The sequence below is a fragment of the Beta vulgaris genome, chromosome 4, assembly GCF_026745355.1.
Source record: "Beta vulgaris subsp. vulgaris cultivar EL10 chromosome 4, EL10.2, whole genome shotgun sequence".
Classification (NCBI taxonomy): Eukaryota; Viridiplantae; Streptophyta; class Magnoliopsida; order Caryophyllales; family Amaranthaceae; genus Beta; species Beta vulgaris.
This window is the reverse complement of record NC_079205.1, coordinates 57,063,562-57,083,688: the sequence shown is the minus strand read 5'-3', so window position 1 is coordinate 57,083,688 and position 20,127 is coordinate 57,063,562. Positions and strand designations below refer to the sequence as shown.

General features: G+C 35.8%; 1 protein-coding gene across 1 annotated transcript; it reads left to right on the top strand.

Annotated features, from left to right (window-relative positions):
- The first annotated feature begins 10,994 nt into the window (after positions 1–10,994).
- Positions 10,995–20,127, top strand: LOC104890560 (suppressor of mec-8 and unc-52 protein homolog 1). The gene is given in 10 exon segments (XM_048643388.2): positions 10,995–11,165; positions 11,325–11,535; positions 11,652–11,804; positions 15,034–15,082; positions 16,872–16,955; positions 17,758–17,861; positions 18,666–18,752; positions 18,833–18,886; positions 19,821–19,916; positions 20,043–20,127. Coding segments are annotated over 10 exon segments (894 nt in total). The 5' UTR covers positions 10,995–11,136; the 3' UTR covers positions 20,070–20,127.

Genomic DNA, 20,127 nt, shown 5'->3' with positions numbered 1-20,127 from the left:
TAAGTTCCAACATGCTCAAATGTACTCAAGCAATAATTATAAACAGTCCACAAGCATGATTGAACATAACCATAAGAATATTTGAGCATATTGTGGCAAAATATATTTGAATACATGACAATATGTCATTGCATCTATACTTATTTTCATTGCATCCATATGACATCTTCAACGTGTTTGAGGAAATGCTAGAATTAGTGCACTTGAAACACGCAAAAAAACTATTTGGTCTGCATGTTATAATTTTTCTAAAATTTATCTTTTTAAGCACTTTAATTAGTGCACTTGAAACACGCAAAAAAACTATTTGGTCTGCATGTTTCAGATATCGAGATGCGACCATGAAGAGAGAAGAAAGAATTAGACTTATTTCAATTAAATAAAAAAAAATGTTGTTTGGAATCAAATCGATGGAAAAAGGATTGAGCATCTTCAAAGATTCAATGGATTTTCTTATACAGGGACTAGGAGTAAAGGAAAAAGGTACGGATTGGGATGTGGACTGTGTGGTCAGTGATCTATCTAGAGATGGTCATGGGTCCAGGACCCACCCCATTTCGATGGGGTAAAAAATCAAATTTTTTATATCCTTAGGTAGAGATGGTCATGGGTCGGATCTGGGTCGGGTCCAGCTAGATCCAGACCCAGACCCGTATTTTCATACATGTCGTTATTCAGTTAATGCTTTTGGTGATATCAGGCTTTTGTTTCTTTTGCGTTTTTTAACAATTACTTTTTTTTTTTATAAAAGTTGTGTTGTGTCACGTGACACAGGTGGACAACACCTATGTCCGCCACTGAAAACTCCAAGTCTAATATCATACATTCATTAATCTATAATTGTTGAATTGCAAAATAAAATTAATAAATGAAAAAACGAAAAAAAAAAAATCTAACATGAAAAGCAAAATGCATGTTTCCAACATTGGAAGCAAGCTCGGCTTTCGAAACCAAGATAAGCACGCTAAGCACGCTTAACTACGGAGTATCTTAGCATATGAGCTCCCTAAATGGAAGATGCATCTTATTAACATAAGTAGTTTATCAAATCCTCTTAAATGAAATCCCATGGATATTATTTTTGTTGTTTATGCTGATTTTTTTAATTATTTTTTAATTTTCGTATAAAATGTCATATTAGTGTATCACTCTGTTCTGGTTGTTCTGCTCCGCTGCTCGACTCCTCCTACTCGACGTTCGTCTCATCGTTCGCCTCGCCGTTGCTCAGCCTGTTAGCCGCCAGGTATTATACTAATACTCTTTATGTTTTCTTTAATCGTCTTAATTTTCGTTTGAATTCAAAGGAAGTTGAAAGAATCCGAAGTCGTTTAAATATTGCAACGTTTTCTGAGTTCCTTTAATGCTTTCACTCTTCAGTTTCATTCTGTTACCATCTCTTTCATGCTTAGATTTATTGAATATTGAACCCTAATTGTTGTATTTGAATAATTTTCTTGCTTTTCTTTCTTTCTTTGAAGATCATAGTGGTGGTGGTTGCCGGTGGTGGTGGTTGCTCAAGATGATGGGAGTTGCTTATTATGGATAGGGAATGATTTTAATTTATGGATTAGTTTATGTATTTGTAGTCATAGGAAGACACGCAGATTTAAATCATCCTTCATAATCTAAAGAACAGTCATTGCTAAAATTTATCTAACAAATGATTTCTTAACCGTCTTAATTTTCGTTTGAATTCAAAGGAAGTTGAAAGAATCCGAAGTCGTTTAAATATTGCAACGTTTTCTGAGTTCCTTTAATGCTTTCACTCTTCAGTTTCATTCTGTTACCATCTCTTTCATGCTTAGATTTATTGAATATTGAACCCTAATTGTTGTATTTGAATAATTTTCTTGCTTTTTCTTTCTTTCTTTGAAGATCATAGTGGTGGTGGTTGCCGGTGGTGGTGGTTGCTCAAGATGATGGGAGTTGCTTATTATGGATAGGGAATGATTTTAATTTATGGATTAGTTTATGTATTTGTAGTCATAGGAAGACACGCAGATTTAAATCATCCTTCATAATCTAAAGAACAGTCATTGCTAAAATTTATCTAACAAATGATTTCTTAATCGTCTTAATTTTCGTTTGAATTCAAAGGAAGTTGAAAGAATCCGAAGTCGTTTAAATATTGCAACGTTTTCTGAGTTCCTTTAATGCTTTCACTCTTCAGTTTCATTCTGTTACCATCTCTTTCATGCTTAGATTTATTGAATATTGAACCCTAATTGTTGTATTTGAATAATTTTCTTGCTTTTCTTTCTTTCTTTGAAGATCATAGTGGTGGTGGTTGTCGGTGGTGGTGGTTTGCTCAAGATGATGGGAGTTGCTTATTATGGATAGGGAATGATTTTAATTTATGGATTAGTTTATGTATTTGTAGTCATAGGATTTGATTATGGATATGAATTGGAATCTAATGTTTAGATTAAATTTCATGATATTGCTTTCATGAATATGATACAATATTCATATTGCCTTTTGAATTGTTTGATATAAGGTTTATATAAATTGGAATCTAATCCTAGACCTTAGAAGGCTTTATGATGTCGTTGGTTTAAATGTCATGAATTTGTTAGGCTGGGCTAATTGAGCTTCTTTTTGGATCGGATTCCAATTATTTCGTACTCGTATATCCAACAAAACCCATCTCAAACCAATCAAGAATGTATGTGCAAATACCAAACTTCAATTGAAGAATCGAATGTATTCAATGATTCAACCAACGAATCAATTCTGAAAAGGAAATTAATGCTTCAATTCTGGCAAATTTGAGTGAAATTGTAGAATTCTTTATATGTAATCTTTTTTATACGTAAGATTTCCTTAATAATACTTTAATATGTAATGTAAAGATTTCCTAATCTTTTAATAATAATACGTTAGATTTATAATATGTTAGATTTCTTAATCTTTTTATCCTAATGGCTTATTTCCTAAAGTTTGGTTGTTTTAACAAAAGATAAAATATAATACGTTTGATTTTTTACTTGTAAATGTGATTATTTCCCTAAAAAGTGATTGTTCAAATCTTAAAAAGTGATTATAACTTAATTTCAATTTTCTATTTTTTTTTGCGTTGCAGCAGAATCCTATTTTAATTTGTATTTTATTTGATTGAATAAAATAAAATACGGAGTACAAAAATTGCTGATTTGGAGAAACTACGAAAAGACAATGGTAAACCTGGAGACATATTTATTTATTGTTCCAATACAGTTGAAGTTAATGCATCAGTTCCTCTTTTTCCCACTTAAACTAATGGATAATCCATTTACCAGCCTCGCGAATAATTGTATTACCCTCTCGAAGATGTTGCGGTTCTGGGTGGTTACTCTGTTTTGGGCGACTCTGTTTTGGGAGCACGAGGCGTTTCTGTCGTTGTGGCTTTCGAGGTTTGTGTTGCCTACTTTCCCTTTTAATGTGATTGTTAAGAGGTTTTTTAAGATTGCTCTTTGTTTGGCTAGAGGTGTTGAAATTGCTCTTGCTCCTGTTGTTTTGGCTAGTATATAGCTTTATACCGAATTTAACCATCCGCGAAGATCAACCTCTGTTGCTTGGTTTAAAAGAAGACACATGATTAGTTGTTTGAGTATGATAATCAGTGAAATGAAATCATATAAAGATTGGAAAATTTTGTTCATGTATAAAAAAATATAATCAGTCCTCCTTCTAGATGAAATCAGTCCTCGACTCCTCATGAAGATGGTGTGCAGTTGCTAAAACCCAGAACTCATTCTTTGTTGCTCTTTCTGTAATCTAGCAATACATTTCAACAGAAATGTAATACAAAGTAAGCCATAAGTCCATAATTTACGAGTAGCCATAGGTCTAATCTAGTTGACTAAGCTAAACAAGAGCAAAAACAATCAGAAACTAATTCGACTCCAACTCGTCATTCCGAACCCCGGAGCAAAGTGGGGCGCTTAATATTATGATATCTTTTGAATCTTTATCTCAGGTCTTTGTTTGGTCGGAAGTTACCCCCTTGAAAACACAATTTTCTATGGAAAGGTAACATATAGAATCAGTCATCCTTTTGAAACCCTCTTCTTGATCTACCTTCTTTGATCTTTCTCTCTCATCGATCTTAGTCGTTGTGGTGATTAGTATTTTTGGGTTATTTGGTTGATTTATCTGGCTGTGTTGGTGGTGGTGGATTTCGATTTTGGTTGTGGTGGTGGTGGTGGGTTTCTATTTATTTGGTGGTGTTGGGTTTCGATTTTTGTGATGGATTTCAGTTTTGGGGTGGTTTTGGTGGTAGTGGCGGTTACAATTGGTGGTAGTTGCAGACTTGCAGTACATGGCGGCGCTAGGTAATGGCGGTTACAATTGGTGGTGGTTGCAGACTTGCAGTGCATGGCGGCGCTAGGTAGTGGCGGTTACAGTTGGTGGTGGTTGCAGACTTGTAGTACATGGCGGCGCTAGGTAGTGGCGGCTGAAGTAGCTGGCGGTGGAGGTGGTAGATGATGGCAGTGCTCGGTGGTGTTAAGTTAAGTTAATCCAATGCCCTTACTTTCTTAATTATCCCCTAAGAAAAATTGCCTAGGATTTTGTGCCATCCAATTTGTTGCATATATTTTGAAACAGAGGAAGTATTAATAATCTATGCATTGAGATGAATCTAAGCTAAACTGATATTAAGCTGAAGTGAACAGACCCTAAAAAATCTTTATGATTTACATGGTTTTTGTTTATTTTTTTTAAAAAAAAAAAGAAAAAGAAAAAAGGGTTAAGTTAGTATACACTATTTAACTGATTAAAGCTAAATTGATATTAAGCTGAAGTGAACAGACCCCTAAAAAATTTTTTTATGGTTTACGTGGTTTTTGTTAATATTTAAAAAGGTAATGATATATACAGCCCTTAGGGCTGTTATATAAGCATTAAATACACTGCTTAAAATAGTATAGATTTAAGAATTCAAAACAAATTTACACAAAGATCAATGTAATTAATGTTATAATTTTTCTAAAATTTTCTTTTTAAGCACTTTATATACAGCTCTTAGGGCTGTATATATCATTTTCCTTTTTAAAATAAAGAAAAAGAAAAAGAAAAAAAGATTGGGTTATTGTTAATTTTTAAAATAAAGAAAAAGAAAAAAAAAAGATTGGGTTAAGTTGGTTAGTTATTAAATGGAGCAATGAACGATAAATAAAAGCTGAGTCTTTGTTCCGAAATTCAAACTTCTTCTGCTCAACACTCAATCCATTAATTTCTCTTCTGCATTTTTCCTAGCGGCGGCGTAGGTCACTGTTTATGCAATTTTTCGACGAAATCAATCAATCAATCAATCTGCAATTTTATTTAAGTATGGCACTACATCTATTGAAATCGGCTTCTAATTTATTGAGAGGCGAAGTATCGGCTACTAATTTATTGAGAGGCGAAGAAGAGACTGGGAAGAAGCGGAAAAGAAATACAAGTAGGGAAGACAGCTGCTATTGCTCACCGGAGGTATTTTTGGTTAAATTGAGCTTTTTTTTTTTTACTTTTTTTTTTGAAAGGCAAATTGGGCTATTTTGTTAATGCATGAAATGTTGTTGAATTTCTCGAAAAAGTGATTCGATTCATGAGAGCTGATAATAAGTTCTGCGTTGCGCTGCGCTGCAGTGAGCTGGTTTTAAGTTCAAAAGAACAGGGCCTAAGTATTCGGCATTATTTGAAATTTGCTCATATTTATATTCAATTAAATTAACGAAAGATGCAAGAATGTCCAAATGAGTTAGACTTGTAAATCGAGCTATCAAGCTAAAATTCACTATATGTGACGATCAGACTATCTCGCTCGAGAACAATACCAGAGAGAAAGTAACAAAGAACATTTTGTACGGAACCTGAAAGTCCACCAATATTGTAGTCCTTCCAGTCTTCGATATCTCATCACACTGCACCAAAAATAGAAGTTTTTTTGGTGTAAGCTTAGCCGCAACAAAAACAAATCAAACCACACTTTAATCACCTCAAATATTTAATTATACACTCTTTAATTTCCTTGAACAATTAAATTTTTTTTATGAATGCCAACGAGATAAAGTGCAATTTACCCAAACAACTTGTGCCCAAAAAAAAAAATTAATAATTAATAGTATTTTCTTTTTCTTATTCTTTTTTTTTTCTTTTCTTACACTAAAGATATAGAGACATAGAGAGATCGGGGTTGGGGGGTTTCAGAAGTAGGGGAACAGGGGGTTGGGGGTTTATTGTGATAATGCCGAGGCAAATCTAGTTCATCATCGGTGTAGTCATCGTCTTCTGAGTTTATTAATTTACAAGTCAATTCCAACCGATGCACCCTACACGCACGTTTTTTAGAACCCGTAAAACGGGTCATATGGGCCTTTCGCCACCCCGAATGGCCGAGGCTTACCGTTTCTACTTGCATAGGCAACTTTTGTGACCCAATAAACCACCCCGAACTGTTTTCAGCCCATTCCGGCCCGGCACCCCGGGACCTGCCGAAGCCCGAGAAACCCGGGCCGTCCCGGGGGTCGTTTCGGGACCCGTCACCGTTGGGTCCGAAATTTGCACACGTGGTCTGGGATATCGTTACGGGCGATGGAAGACCTTTTTCACCTCCAAATTCCAACCGATGCAACCTACACGCACGTTTTTCGAGTACCTGTTGTTGATAAAATTGTTATTCTCCATCATCAACATCTTCAAATCAAATCAATGGAGGATAGGTAGAGGAGAGAAAAACGAAAGGAGGAGATAGAAAGAAGAAAGAAGAAGGGAGAACAAGGAAAGGAAGAAAAGGGTTGAAGATGGGTTTTATAATGACGGTTAATAAACTTGTTTAAGGCCACTTAATTTCACAACTTGGCAAGGATAAACCTTAATAAAGGGTATGCGTTTGTGAATTTCACAACTTGGCAAGGAGCGTCAAGGCTTTACAATCACTGGGACGAATTCACCTGGGATACTTGCCCTTACTCCACCAATAACATCTGCCGCATTTGTCCTGCCAAATTTCAGAGAATACAACTCAAGGAGCATTGCCAAGGATCACGCTTTGACTGTCACATTGATGACTTTCTTCCGGTCACCATAACTCCTCCTAGAGACGGCTTCAATGCCCAGGCTACTCACCTCACCACCCTCGGAACGCGACTCCCCCCTATGATTAATTAGTTGTACATATTTAAAGGCGATTGAGGGTACTCACCTCACCACCCTCGGAACGCGACTCCTCCTAGAGACGGCTTCAATGCCCAGGCTACTCACCTCACCAACCTCTGCTGGTCTGGTGGAATGCCTTCCTTATCTTGGACTTTGGTCTTGACATTGTCAATGGTGTCAGAGCTTTCAATCTCAAGAGTAATCGTCTTCCCGGTGAGGGTCTTGACAAAGATCTGCATTGGGGGTTCGAACGAGCCCGATGTCCCCATAAAGGCGATTGAGGGTAACGTTGGAGAATAAGACTTAGGCAAACGTCGAGGATAGGTGCTCGAGGATCTCTTCTGATCAACTAGTACTGTGTGAAGACGATGATGGAACCTTCTACCCCCCCTCTGCTCACGTCACCCCACCCCCCGCCCCGCCCGCCGCCACCCGCCCCCCCCCCGCTATAAGATTCTTTAGTTGTACATATTTAAAAGAAGACATATGATTAGCTGTTTGAGTATGATAATCAGTGAAATGAAATCATATAAAGATTGGTAAAATTTTGTTCATGTAAAAAAAGGGGGGGGGGTCGAGGAAGAACAAAATAATACAACGGTTTCTTCCGTAATGTCATCGTCGCCAAATTTTGGAGATAGCCGTTTATTTGATGATGCTAGGGTAAGCCATCTTTGAATTATATTTGTTTTTGAAATTTTTTATGAGATTGTTGTTGTTGTCATAGTTGTTGAGCAGTTGTTGTTTTAGTTACATATTTTCTGAAATTGATTTTCAAAATCAACATTAAAATTTCTGGAAATCAAATTTTCGAAGATAGCAACAATCTCTGTTTGGATAGAGGGAAAGGGAGGGAAAGGGAGGGAAAGGGGAGGAAGGGAAAGGGAGGGATGCAAAATGCACAGAAATCTTTCCGTTAATATCAAATATGCATTAAGGTTTCTTATCGGGGTTTGATCAATTTTGATTGATGGAGTGAAAGTTGTTGGGCTAATGTAATGTAGACTAAAGTTCCGGTATACTAGAAGAACAGCAGCTTAGAGCATGTGCTGGTTCGACCGTCTCATGAGTGTCGGACAACAGGTTTATCTCTTATACTAGTTCAATTCTTAAGTCAAATTTGCTTCACAGGCTTATGTGGAGTATAGTATCAACTATATGAGCTAGGAATTTCAAGAGATGAGTGTCTTGAAACTAAACATGACCTAGCTTCTTATAGTCGGTAAATTACTTTGTGGCAACATGATATGACTTTTGGCAGAGACAATAAATTGTCCATGTTTGTTAGATGAATGCATCTTGTTTTCTTAGTTGTTTGAGATTTTATGAGCTTCTTTTTAATTTTCTTGATACCATGCTTTGCTTGGCAATATCTTTGTTATAAATGGATATCAATCTTTAGTACTCCATATATTGATATCGTGTTCCTTATAAATTATCTCTATCGTTTGAAGAGAGGAGAGATGTCAACCACGACTACCCGAATCAAAACTCTTTAATTCAATATGTATGTTGGGACTGGATATAGAGATAAGATAAGACATGAAATTGGAAAGCTGATTATGTATGACTTTCATCCGAAACATAATGTTGGATGAAATGGCAGCTAAATTGGACTAAGACAAATATGTCATATGAGATCCATTGTTGTTAGAAAGCTGGGACCTAGATGGTTGATGGGTAAATGAGGCAGCATTCTGATTTTTGAGCTAACTCAAGATGACTTGCTAAATTTATGACCACCCTTTAGATGCAGCTTCCCTAGTACCCCTTAAGCAAATGATCTGCGGTGATACCATCCACTACTTTTGCTGTGGGTGCCACTCTGGTGCTACTCTTTGTCGTCTAATATTCTGTGGGCTCATGGTATATGAAAATAGAAATTGTAGGAGTTTGGATAGCAAATGTAGGCAGAATGGAAATGGAGGGGCTCTAGTGTATGCTGATTTCTTTTGACCTCATCAGCATGCATTGATCTGTATATTGAGCTCTTGCTTTGTGTGAAAGTAAATAAATATATTTAACTATTGATGGAAATTTCTTGTATTGGATTGGAAATCTTTGTCGGACAATTTGACAGTACCACCCATACGTTGATCAAATAGCGTATGAAGCTCGCTTCAATGATAGATGGATTAGATGGCGTAACATGGGCTGGCGGAGGTATTACATGCCACAGTTTTGGCAAGACTTGGTACAATACTTCAACACGACGTTACCAGCAGAAGTCCCGTCAATTACGTGGAAAGAACTTTTTACTTTTATGGAGTTTAGGAGGAGGCATTATTACTCCTCTCGAAAACAAAATAACTTTCAAAACGTAGGGTGCACGGACATACAAACCTTGCCCCGATTGCTTCAATATCCCCTTTTTTCCACCAGACCAGCAGAGGTTGATCTTCGCGGATGGTTAAATTCGGTATAAAGCTATATACTAGCCAAAACAACAGGAGCAAGAGCAATTTCAACACCTCTAGCCAAACAAAGAGCAATCTTAAAAAACCTCTTAACAATCACATTAAAAGGGAAAGTAGGCAACACAAACCTCGAAAGCCACAACGACAGAAACGCCTCGTGCTCCCAAAACAGAGTCGCCCAAAACAGAGTAACCACCCAGAACCGCAACATCTTCTAGTGTAATGGCACAAAAATACATCCATTTTTGTATTAGGCCTCATTTTAAAGATTGAACAGGGCCCCCAAAATGTTTAAGACGGCCCTGATACCTAGTAGCAATGAACTATGGTAAACTGCTATACTGAGTAGTGGTTTCTGAGCCTAAATCGCCACTTGGAGTAGCGGTCCCTGTGGGAACTAGCTGCTGTCTAGATCTAGGCATTTGTGAACCGTTGTATGGAGTAGAGATTTGTATGCCCAGCCACACCATCCACTTTTGCTTTCCCTTAATTGGCCAAAACATTCATCACAAAATCGGCTCTCCAACATGCAATTCCAGTAACAAATCACCTAATCTTCAATTTCATTCAACAATACCAAGTTTATCCACACATCAATCACCAAACACCAAGTTTATCCACACATCAATCACCAAACACCAAGTTTATGATGAGTTAGAACAAAAGGAAGATTATCATGGTAATAACTCTATGTTTTGGACAATTATCTAAATTGGTCTTATTTCATAGCAAAAAGAACTTTATAGGTTTATCATAATACTTATTACAAGAGTCGGATACAAATGATGATCTACTCATCCTCATCTTATATTTTTCCATCACCGTTCCATCACTCATGGTAGATCCTACGTCCAAAAATCATATTTGTCCCAGTGTGTATAAAATATAATATATTTTTGTGGCACTTAGGTATTTACATTATACATACCTACCTAATTTACCCCATAACTCATCTTACAAAATGGATAAACTAATTGTTACTCTTGTTTTTTTGCAACATTATAAACATTGTTTATTTATTAATCAATTAGATTTTTCTCTTAATACAATCGAGTTTAAAAAAAATCAATCTATACCATCAATAATTTCAAAATTTACGATAATACTCTTACAATTATATTTATCAAATACTTCCCCGTTTAAAATATATGCACCATGTTATGTTTCACGCTTGCCGATACATGATTTCAAAAATTCATATCTTTGTTGTCACTAAGTAAAAGTTATAAAAGGTATAGATTAAAATAATATATATTGAGATGAGCTTAACAATATCTATGTCTCTCCAAAAATATAAATCACCAAAGATAATAAAAGTATAAGAAATAAATAGTAAATCCTATGTCAATATTCAATAATGCAACTATTTCTAAACACTGATACTTTTAATGAAGTCGGTTCTCTATTTATTACTATTTTTTTTAATCACTATTCGTTTGGGCTATTGCATAGGCCCAATATACCATTTGTATCATCTCTTTGTTCTTCTCCAGAAAATCTCGGAAAGAAGTTGAACAAAAAATCACTGCAAAACCCTAACTTAAAATCTCTCTTTTCATTCTTAAATTTTCTCCAAGTTTTTGGAGTTTCAACAACAATGTCTACTCTTGAAATTGAAGCTCGAGAGTAAGCCTCTCCATCTTTTTATTCTTCTTTTTTCCTTATAATATAACATGATTCTTCTCAAATTTTCCAGTATTATAGAACAATGTGCGTTAATTGATTTATGTCATTTAATTATTTACAAAATTCATTATCTTATCTTGAAATTCGTATTAATTGCAGCGTGATTAAGATAGTGCTACAATTTTGCAAAGAGAATTCGCTGAATCAAACGTTTCAGACACTACAAAACGAATGTCAAGTGTCATTGAATACAGTGGATAGTCTTGAAACTTTCATTGCTGATATTAATAGTGGGAGGTGGGATGCAGTTTTGCCACAAGTTTCTCAACTTAAGCTTCCTAGGAAGAAATTGGAAGATTTATATGAGCAGGTGTGGTACTCTTAATTATACAATTTTTTTTTTCTGTTTCAAGATATGATTTTGTGGAGATTTTTTGATCAATTGTTGGGATTGTTTGTGATAGAATTTTGGTGGGTGTTTGCTAGATTGTTTTAGAAATGATTGAGCTGCGAGAATTGGATACGGCACGAGCAATTTTGAGACAGACCCAAGTAATGGGTGTGATGAAACAAGAGCAGCCGGAGAGGTACCTGCGGCTGGAGCATCTTCTCGTTCGGACCTATTTTGATCCTCATGAGGTTCCTTGTTTTACTTTTGTTTATTCATGTTCTGTTGCCTTTTTCTGTTGTATATTGGATTGCATATGGACTGTTGGAAATATGTGAAAAGACAGTAGTTTCGGATTTATGTTGGTTTTATTTGTTGATTCATTTTTTACTCTTTAGAAAGGATTCATATCTTTGTGTGAGGGGGGGGGGGAAGGAGTGGAGTGGGAGGTGCAATGAATTTTGCGAAGCATAAAAGTTGGCAACTTGCTAGTGACAAAAGGGGAGGGGATGGGGTAAGTAGTGTGGAGAATTGAACTCTTGTAGATGTTCATTCAATGAGGGTTTGGAGTCTTGACATTCAGTGAGTTGAATTCTGTGTATGGCTTTAAGTTATAGCTTTGATCCTATTAGATGAAGCTAATGATGTGTTGCTGATCTGTTGCCTTGTTGGAACTATTATAGTTTCTATTGTTTCATAAAATTATAAACATATTACTAGGATCTTATTTCATCTGACGGCTAGATGATTGAGGGAATTTACTATGCTTCTTGATTGTAGATTGATGTTTTCAGTCACTATTGAAATTTTTATGGTTTTGCAACTGGTTGTATACCTTGCGGCATGCGGGATCTATGTATAGCAAACTCCATTCATAAGTTTTTTAAGCTATAGTTGATGCAAGACAGGTAGCTTGCGAGTGAGCTCTATTTTTGACGAACACTGTTCATAAATTTTCAAGCTATAGAAGATGCAAGATGGGCAGTTTGTGGCGAGATCTATTTGTAGTGAACTCAATTCATATTTATTTCGAGCTATCGAAGATGCAAAATGGACACATAGCCTTGAGTTGCCTGTCAATGACATGTTTGTTATTCTTGATGTTTTCGCTTGTTACTTGAGATTTTTAACTGGATTCTCATTGCAGAATAACTATGATGTGCATCATCTATGTTGTTGAGCTATGGTTTGTGAACTATGAACTTAGTGAATGTTGGTGGATATCCTGTTTTGGTAACTAAAGCAGAGTCTTCCAAGTAGTATGAAGGTTTTCATTTGTGTGTTTATGAGCGTGGCATTGTCTATACACCATTTCGTGTTGCATAGTTAACTTAGCTACTAAGCAGTGGTTGTTAATATGATGCACGATGTACACAATAAGGTAGTTGGACTTCTTTCCAATGGTTCAAAGTTTCACCTCATTAAGTGCCAATTGGGTGCTTTTCAATTGGATAAAACGGGAATCACTATTTTTTTTTTTTTTTTTATTTTGTGTCTATTTGTGGAGTTGTGGCAACAAAGCTGTCAACCATTTGTCCATAGCTTTAGCCTTTAGGATTATTTTGAGGAATTGGAAGTTTGCAAAGAAGTTTTGAGATCATTTAGTTATTGAAAAAAGGTCTTGGATGATGTTAGTGTTTTATGAAGAAATATTATGTCGCAAGGATCATTGTGTACAAAATGATGGTCTAGAAGCAATAGGCTGTTAGTTGAGGTGTTGTAATAGAAAAGTCATTCTTTTGGTAAATTTTGGAGATTTTGACTTAATACTAGAAGTTTATAAATAAGAAGATGAATGGAAGTTGGTTAGGAGGCAAGTTGTAGTCATAAGATCTTTCCCAAGGTATTGAATGAAATGATAATGGTCCTTTTTGAGGAATTGGCAATTAATTTTGTAATCTGTCCAGTATTTCTAAAACTTATTCTCGAGGACTTTTTGGTGAGAAATTTAAGGATTGATAAATATTAAAAAGATTCTAATGTAAAATGAGTGTATTTGGTAGCAACTAGCAAGTTAAACCAAAATACTATACCCGACTACTCTATATGAGAGTAGTTTATCAAATATGGATACTTCAAGCCTACCAACTTCCTCAAATCTCAATGCTGTGATTATAATCTTGACCTAGGTTGTTTTTGATAGTGCTTTGTGGAGGGAAATTGATTGAAACATGGTTCCTTTGGCCAACAAGGTGGCTTATGATTCTATATATTCCGAAGGAAAGGTTATGGTAAAGCAAGTGGGACAATTAAGATGATGGAGCAGTGAGGTTTTGATCATGTGGAGGTGGTTCCTTGGTGGCATGTTTTCATAATTAATTATATGGGCGGTGGAGGGATGGTTTACTAGGCTTGGTGACCATCTTTTGTCTTATTGATAGGGCAATAGAACTTTGAAAACTCATGACTTCGCTGAAGGGAGCTACCCGACTACCGAGCTAGTAATTGCGTTGTATTTTTCGGGGTCTGAGTGACAGACATATGTTTGTAGTTAACACTTCATTCTATCTCGTTCGCCTTTGATGACCTTCATTAGTTTTAAGAGTGATCCCAATCCCTTGTAAGCATTTGAGGTGATTTTGAGATTTAGAATTGTTTGAAGTCATCTTTGCTGTTAATTTAGAATCTCCTTTCCTTTGTGCCTTTGCCTTAGCCTTTGCCTTACTTGCTAAGTGAGGTGGAGGTTTTCAGCTTCTATCTGGGCATCATTTTTTGAAGGTAATCCAAAAGGGTCTCTTTGGAGATACTTAGGCTTTCACTTTCAGGATGGTTAGCGCGCATTAAATTTTTTGGAGAGACCTATGGTATATATCTTGGTGTAGAACAGAAGCTACATCAGGATTTTAGTCTTCGTTTACGAACATAATGGAATTTTAGGTCTATGTATTGTAGGATATCTTTTTATATGTACTATGTGTGTGTGGGGTGTGTGTTGGGGTGTGTGTGTGGGGTGTGTGTTGGGGTGTGCGTGTGGGGTGTGTTTGTAATGGAACTTTAGGTATATGTATCGGAGAACATCTTTTTATATGTATTTTGTGTGTGTGTGTGTGTGCGCGCGTGTGTGCGTGTGCGTGTGCGCGTGTGTGTGTTCGTGTGTGTGTGTTTGTGTTTGTGTGTGTGTGATTATAGGTTCATGTATCGAAGGTGCTAACTTTCATAAATTTTTACTACGTCCCCGTTTCATATTACTCGCTACACTTCAATTCACGGACTCCTTGGCAATTTTCGGAGAAGAGAGAGGTAGATAGTAAAAAGGAAAGGGATCCATGTGAGAGGTGAGAAATAGAGAGAGTTTATTGCCCAAAAAGGAAGTGTAGCAAGTAATGTGAAACTTCCCACAATGAAAAGTGTGGCGAGTATTATGAAACGGAGGAAGTAGTTGCAATATTAATGTTCTGTACACATTGTCTCTTGAAACGCAAAAGTTTCAATCAGAGTTCATGGAACTGTATTTACCTTATCAGTGGCTTCTTTTGACAGGCTTATCAAGATTCAACCAAAGATAGGTGACGTGCACAGATTGCACAAGGTGTTTTTTCATCTTCTCTCTTTCCTTGGCATTTGTCTAATTAGTAACTTTGTCATGAAATTTAGTTGCCAATAGCTGTAAAGGATGCTTGATTGATCTTGTGTCTCTTATTTTTTTAAGTGGATGTGAATAAGTCAATTGAATGTTTATACCTGCAGCTTTGTGCCTCATACTCAAAAAACTTTTTGAGGAAGAATAGTAATGGTGGTCTCTGGTTGGATACTTAAAGCCTCATAATATCATAACTGCTTGGTTGTATAATCATAACAATTGTTACTACTTTTATTCCAGTTTATTTGAATAAGCAAATTGTGAATAGATGATAAACTATTGATAGAATTCATGATATATTTTTTGCTTGATCTGTTTGGATGATGTAATTACCCTCCTAAATCCTAATAGAACATCTATTTGGACTTCAATTGTAAGTATTAGTTTTTTATCTCTGTCTGTACCTATGTGATATGATTTTGGAGAGAGAGAGAGAGAGCAGCCACTTACCAGAAAGTATGTTCAATATTTTCAAAAAAAAATAGCAACTTAAAGAAGGGGACAGAGGGAGTTCATACTTTGCCTTCTAATTCTTTTTCCTAAAGTTATCCTCTTATTAGTTTGCTACTCATCAAAGGTGTAGTTATTCAACTCAATGTGAGTTTTGAACTTGTATGAACTTATTGCAATATATTGGAATTTATGGAATGAACTTGTTGGACCTTATCAGAACTTATTTGAATTTATCTGAGCTTTTATGGATTTTTTTCCCTCTAAATAGTATCGAAGTTATATGAGCAGTACACTACCTAAATGTAAAACCTCATATGAGAATCACAATAATGAAATGAATGATGTTTGGGACCTTGTGTGTACTTTCGTGGAAAGTTACGACACAATGGAATAAGTATGCAGTTTTTCTGAGGATCGTGCGATTGATTGTATTGAGGCGAACCTAAGTTGTGATAAGACGAGCTCCTGTGTTCTGTACTTTGAATAATCTTATGGAAATTGAAAATCAAAATGCATACTTGTTGGGTAAGGAAATCTTTAAGAATAAAATGGAACTGGTATATTTTAAGATTATTCCAGGAGGTGTACTTATTATTGAGGTCAACTTATGTGATTGTGATAGCACATCATCCGTGCTCTATTCTTTTCAGACTCTGGTTGCTACTTGGGATTTTGCTGCCCATAAGCTCTCATACTCCCGTTGTCCATTTTACCTTTACAAAATATCTTCATATGGGTGATTGAAGTAATAGATCCTACTCTTTTGCTCTTAATTGCTGTCAGTAGATTTGTTGTGAGAGGAAGAGATCTGTGACTGATTCAGAAGGCTTAGAAGTTATCATCTCTACAGTACCTTGATGCACGTCAACATAAGAAGCCCACTGTGCACTCTTGTTTAGATCATTGTCTTTTTAAATGCTCTATATGCATTAAATCTTGAATTTTTTTTTTTTGTTTTTTTTTTTAAATTTTATTTATCTATCTAGCTATTATGATGCATTACTACTGCTAGGCCGGTGATGTTTTACAAATCTTTTTTTTTTCTCCCTAAATACTTGATTTTGAATGTCTTATTAATAGTAGAAACTAGAAATGTGTCTTGCTTGACAAAGATGTGCCTTATGGTGTCATAGTATGCCCAGGCCTCTAGGGCCACTATTGCCCCAATTTCTGTAAATTATACGTTTGCACAAGTGCAATATCTATCAAAGCCTGCCTTTGGAATTTCTATTACTTGACTCATGTGATTTCTTTTCCTTTCTCTTTTTTCTCTTTGGTTTTTCAGCTCTTTCTTCAGAAGTTAATGTTGTGCCTCCGTCACGATTGATGGCTTTGATTGGGCAAGCTTTGAAGTGGCAACAACACCAAGGTCAGTCAGCCTTCTGCATTAAGTGATGGAAGGGAAAATCAATATTATTATGTTAGATGTTTATTTTGGATGCAAGGGGGATATTGGTGACACTTGTTGAAATACTTCTCTGTAGTGTTCATTATGGGATTGGTGTGTGCATATAGAAAAGTACCCCATTTCAAATGTGAATGAAACACTTGCTTTTGGCATGTTTGTTAAGGAAGAAGAAGAGAGATATAAAGAGAAAATGATTTGTCTTTCGGATGAGGAGAGAGATAGACAGACTCTTGTGCCAAAAAGGCGTTACATCTGTTTTGGTAGAATGAAAAGTGAGAAAAGATTCATCTATTTTGAAGGATGCTAGAAGTTTGATTGCATTAGTGTTTCTAAAAATATATTTCACCTACTGAAATGGGTTAGTCACTTACTCCATGAATTCACTTTTGTTATTTCAAAGTTACGGATTTTCCGAACCTTATCTTTGATTGAACCGATATGTTTTATTGTAGAAGTTTGTTTGAACTTTGAGATTGTGTCAAACATAAGATTCGGATCTGTTTTTTCTGGTGACGAGCTTCTCTGTTGGAAAATGAAGGTTGTATTCCCTGTATCTTCTCATTGATTGACGCCTTTGCTACCTAATCTGCAATCCTAGTGTGCCATTGGTCACTGTTCTGATTGTAGTAAGAAGCTAAGAGCACCGATAGCAGTGTAGCACCACTATATATAAATGTTGTATTTGATGTTTCCTTTATTCCTTCCCTTTAAAGTTACTGTGTTCCTTCTAGATGTTTATTTAACAACTTTTCTGGGCTGTCAGGTTTACTTCCTCCCGGGACTCAGTTTGATTTATTCCGTGGTACTGCTGCAATGAAACAAGATGTCGAGGATATGTATCCTACGACACTCATGCATACTATCAAGGTAGAATTGGCTTACTCTATGCAAATAACCATTTGTGCATACTAATTAATGAACTTGCGCATGTTTTTTTCCTTGAATTTGAAAATGCTTGTACAATACCTATGTGCTTGACTATGATGTTTTCACATGCTGTTGCTTAGTACAGCTGTGATTTTATTTGTCAGATTGGACAATTTTTGCTGGAGACAGTTCTAATAAGTAACCAGTTAATGCTGTTTAGCTTAGTTGTTGAAGGTTGGATTTTTTTTAAGGGAACTTGCAAACCTCCAGCTTTACTTGAGTTGAGTTGGGGAGTAAGTTTTAGGCTCCCATGTGCTTTCCCAGTATGGGTCTGTAGGTCTAAATGAAAAACACATATTTTTTGTGGCACAAAAAATGTTGTTAAAGTAGTTAACTGATAGTGTTTTATGTGTCAAATGGATTGAACTGGATATGATATGATATGGAGCAATAAAGTCTAAGAATTTCTTTATGGAAGTTTTTGATTAGGTTGCCAACTTGCCACTTAGCTATTATTGTATTCTATTAGAGTTTCTTTTGAAGATTATCTGTTTGGCTTCTAAAATGATATGGGATGAATTTCCATGAGATGTAAGGTTATCATACATATAAGGTTATTATACCTTCGTGGAAGTATTATGCATACCTGTTTTTATTTTTATATATTGAATGCTTTAGAAATCCTCCATCATTTATATATTTTTATATATTGAATGCTTTAGAAATCCTCCATCATTTATATCTCATTAATTTAATGTATAAGGTTTTTCTTCACCATTTGCTTCATTGATATCTATTTTGCAGTTTGGGAAGAAAAGTCATCCGGAATGTGCTCGGTTTTCACCTGATGGGCAGTTCCTTATTTCTTGCTCTGTTGATGGTTTTATTGAGGTATAAGATAGTAAGTATATCTTCCTTGTCTATATATGCTATTACTTGTGATATCACATGCTAACGTCCACGAGAACCAGGTATGGGACCACATTAGTGGGAAACTCAAGAAAGATCTGCAGTACCAGGCTGATGTAAGTTTCTCATCATTTGGTTAAATTGTTATTGAATCTATTCTCCCCTGAACATCTTTTATGTTATTTTCTTTAAAACCTATAATCAATTGACGCAACTTGTGGTTTATAAAGCGGATGGTGTGGTAAATTACATGGTATTGTTGCTATGAGGATTCTCATTTCCAGTATATGCTATTTCAATGTAGAAGTTACATATTTCCAATTATTTAGCTATTTGCTAGGGAGCTGTTTTCAGATTTTATGGATAACCAAAAATTTTGTTACCAAAGTTCCAGTATCCTCATAACCTGTATGATCTTTTAATCTAATATTGGGATTCTAGATGAAGCTTAGGTAGACCAAAGATGACTTGGTTGGAGGTAAAAAGGATATGAAGAATATGGGTTTACAGGAGTGTATAACACTAAATGGAGGAATCTGTCTTTGTGGACGATCACAAAAATATTTTCTTGGCTCATGCAGCCAACCATTTCTTTTGAGTTTAAGGCGTTGGCATTGTTGATGTATTCTAGTCGTGCTCATAGGTATCAATTACTGCCTCAGTATTTGAGCTTTGACATGATCTGCTCATTGGCGTATTGCTCTGAATGTTGAGGAAGAGTTTAAACAAATTTAATGTATAAGGCTCATATGTTCTCCTCTTTCAATTTGTTTAAACTGAACAGTCGAAATATCCATCAGCTGTGGCCGCTGGGTAATTAGTTTAATAAACTGTATTGTTAGTCTTGCTTCCTTCATGATAAATCTGACCCCTTCCATAATGCATTTGTATTATAGCAACCTAATCTTTTCCCCCCCACAAATACCCCACTTCCGTGAAAGTCAACTAGGCAATTATAATGAACCTGATCGAATAGTTTATTGTCAATGTACATTATTGGTTGCTGGACTCAGAATTCTGTGTTTATACACTTGGTTTCTATGTTAACAGGAGACATTTATGATGCATGAGGAAGCTGTCCTCTGTGCTGATTTTAGCAGAGATTCAGAGATGCTTGCTTCTGGCTCTCAAGATGGAAAGATCAAAGTAAGCAATATTCTTCTTTTTTCTTTCTGAACTTTGAAGATTCTGCTTCACACTCAGATGAAGGAAGGATCTTTTGTAATGATTCGCCTTTAATATTTAGCTTTTTTGCCTGGAAATATTCTGTAGGAGGTCTATACAACAACAAAGCCTTAGTCCCTAAATGATTTGTGGTTGGCTAACATGAATCTTCATAAGAATTTGTTTCCGTTAT